Raw genomic sequence first — 3,504 nt, 5'->3', positions numbered from 1 at the left:
TGGAGAAGGGATGGAAGCTTAAAGCCCTTTTCTCACATCTCACCCTGTACATCTCTTCCATCTGGGTGTTCTTGAATTATATCTGTTTATAATAAACCAGCAATCTAGTAAGTAAAATGTTTCTTTAAGAGCCACTCTAGCAACTCATTGAACCCAAGGAGGGGTTAGTTAGTGTAAACCTCTGACTCGCAGCCAATTGGTCAGAAGCATGGGTGAAAACTTGAACTTGTGATTGGCAACTGAAATGGGAGGGGGAGGGGACCCTCGTGTAAAACTGAGCCCTTAACCTGTGCAATCTGATGTTATCTCTGGGTAAATAGTGCCAGATCCAGGTAAATTGTAGGACACCCTGCTGGTGTCCGAGAATAGCTGGTTGGTTTAGGGAAACACCCCTACACGCACACGCAGACACAGACATGCTGAAATTGGGTGCAGAACCCAAAAGAATATATATTTAAATTACTTAAAATTATGATATAAAAAATAATGTTGTCAACATACAGCTGTGCTGGGATACACAGTTTCCCCAAACTCCTGGAGTGTCTGTGAGCACACGAAGTTTGGAGATCACAGCTCTGTGCCGGCTGCCTCTGCTCACTCATCTCCCCTGGTTCACCCTACCGCCCACTGCCATCTGGCTCTGCCTTATTGTCAGCAAAGCCAGTCTTGCTCAAGCCACAAATGCTTGGCACATCCTTAATCAAATGAACACCAGGCATATTGGATTAAAATCCCACCTATTCCGGTATGACCTCATCTTAACTAATTATATCTTCAACAACTCTATTTTCAAATAAGATCATATTCTAAGGTACTGAGGGTTAGAAATTTGGCATATATTTTTTTTCGGAGGTCGGGGGGATAGGACACAATTCAACCCAAACAGTGGCCAAGTCTCACACTTTTCTTCGCTAAACCCTCAAACCCCACTCTCTTCTCTTGACTCTCCAGTGAAGTGATTCTACTTCAGTGGCCCTTCAAGCTTGCCTCCTTTGCTGATTCCTCTCTTTTACCTGATGCCTCTGTGATGGAGTGCCACAACCTCTGTTCGGAGCACACATCTGCCTCTGCAGTCTCTCCTCGTCGTGGTCATCCATGCCTCGAACTCTACCATCCCCAGTCTCCCAATTATCTCTTATCCTGACCTCTGCTCTGAGCCCCGGACCCAAATATCCAACTGCCTGCTTAAAATAACCTCAGTGTTATCTCATAGACATCTCTAACTTACTGTTTCCCAAATTAAATCCCCCATCCCCACTCTCCATCTGCTCTCCCTCCAGTTCTGTCTCAGGAAATGACACCTAAATCCCCCAAATTGCTCATGCCAGTAATCTGATAATCATCTTGGATATCTTCCTCCTTAAAATATATCTAGAATCCACAGAGCATTCTCGGTTTCCCTTGCCAATAGCCTCAGCCAAGCCACCGTCATCACTCTCCTGAAAACACTGCACCTTGGGTAAAATCCAAAGTCTATTCAAAGCCTTCGAGGTCCCACATGTCATAATTAATTATTTAGGAAAATGCACCTATATGAGATTTCACTGACAACTCTTTGATTAAAGCGTGGACACTATGAAATTAGCAGTTGTGGATTTCAGTCCAGCAGGAAAGATAACTCCAGTTACTATATTTGCATGGTCCCATAGCCCAGTAACCAACTTTGTATCGATTAGAAATTTGTTTTCGGCATTACTTTGACATTCTGATTATATAAATCTCTGTTCCATGAATTCTTCTTTGAATCAGCATTGCAATTCTTCTGGATCAATTAATTTAATTCTAATTAAATAATGAGAATATTTAAGGTGAGCTGTGTTGGTTGATTAAAAAACTACTAATAGAAAATATATGTCCTTCCCTTGAGGTTATCAGTGTGGCATGTACTATAAGCATATGTTTGTTTGTTTTTTTAATTTGGCTTTGTTTTCTCATAAAGAGACTAGTTAATCTAGTTTCCTAAATGACTTATACTGGTTTATTGATCAGATGACTAACATTCTCCATAATCTTTAGGAATGTAAAAACAATAAAATTATGTGTTCAGCTAAATTGAAACATAATTCTAACCTTTTTGTAGCAGTAATGTTTTATAACACGTCAGCTTAAACATAATTTATAAGGTCCTTAGATAACTTTACACCTTAGACTATGATTAAACTGAATTAATTAATGGAGAGTCTTTAGATATCAAGATAACTTTCATGTAAGACAGAATACTGAAACATAGACAACTAAGCCACATATGTACATAGACACACACACAGACAAACACATTCCAAATATGCACATATCATAATATATACATTAACACATCCCAAAGGTACAGCCATTCTATAGCTTAGAAAAATAAAGAGAAGTGTACTGAGTCAGGATATCTAGGAGTCTCTTTGATGCAGAAGCAGGAAACTTCATGAAAGCAGATGGCTAATCCAAGATTTTCAGAATAAGAATTAATTACACAGGACTGAATGAATCGATGAGTGAATAGTGTAAGCATTTATTTTAATGTTTTATTTTCTCATGGGTATATGATAGAGTCTGTTCTCTTTCTTCTTATGCTCTCCAAGGTAGGGGGTTGGATTATTCTGCTGAGACTCTCCCTCCCCCAATGCATTTCCTTCCTATCCATCATCAAAACACTTTCTCTCGTTTTCCTCACTGCCCAATTGTAATGTCAATGGCCAATGGATATTGGCTAGGATGCAGCCAGATTTGAAGAGAACTCATTTGGGGTACTGAACTGTTCCTATCCAGAACTTTGCTATTCATGTGGCTTATTTCCAAAGTCCATTAACCTCACAAACATGCTGGTTATTGTCTAAATGACCATCTCTTATAAAAGAGAATATACACTTTGTAAAAAAAATTTTTTTCTATAACTTTGACACAGAAACGAAATTTCTTTCAAATGAAATAATTTACAGAAAATCTTTCTTTCGATGTACATTAAAGTTTATTGATGAGATAATCATCATAGTGAGTCATTTTAAAGGCAAAGCAGAAAATACCGGCTACTTTTCCATGTTTCTATATAAGTATTTCAGTCTCACCGGTGTTTTTTTGTTTTTTTTTTTTTTAACTCTTTTCCTTCCCGGCAGACCCTTCCCAACCCAAATACTTACTTATCCAAGCATTTGATCTGCCTTGTAGAATCTCTACCAAAATAGCATACTTGTTTCCCCTTACTCTCTATTTTCATAGCTGAGACCAGAGTTACATCTAACCTAAACTGTCTCCTCTTCCCGACTCCAATTTTCTCAACCTAACGTCCCTCACCCCACTCCCAACAATTTGTAACCTTAATTATCCACAGAAAACCCAGCTATAATCATATATCTCCTCTGCTCGCAGAATAAAACTCATATTCTATCACTGAATCTCAAGACTTTCTACCATCTGGTCTCACCTTCGTTTTCCCATTTATAGATTTTATAGATCCCTCATGCTTTCCAAACGTTCTGCTTCTGTTCACAGAGTTCTCTTTGCTTAGAAAGCCCTTCT

At 38.7% G+C, this 3,504-nt stretch overlaps 1 protein-coding gene across 1 annotated transcript in view; it reads right to left on the bottom strand.

Annotated features, from left to right (window-relative positions):
- The window catches only part of MARCH11 (membrane associated ring-CH-type finger 11), a 148,944-nt gene extending 147,847 nt beyond the window's left edge, over nt 1-1,097 (bottom strand). The window contains exon 1 of the mRNA XM_011364115.2: nt 1,014-1,097. Coding sequence (XP_011362417.1) covers nt 1,014-1,097 — 84 coding nt within the window. The remainder of the gene's footprint in view (nt 1-1,013) is intronic.
- Between the last annotated feature and the right edge of the window lie 2,407 nt (nt 1,098-3,504).

Source organism: Pteropus vampyrus, unplaced genomic scaffold (genome assembly GCF_000151845.1).
Source record: "Pteropus vampyrus isolate Shadow unplaced genomic scaffold, Pvam_2.0 Scaffold94, whole genome shotgun sequence".
Taxonomy (NCBI): Eukaryota; Metazoa; Chordata; class Mammalia; order Chiroptera; family Pteropodidae; genus Pteropus; species Pteropus vampyrus.
Note: the sequence above shows the minus strand (reverse complement) of the source record. Positions and strands in the feature narration are given on the sequence as shown.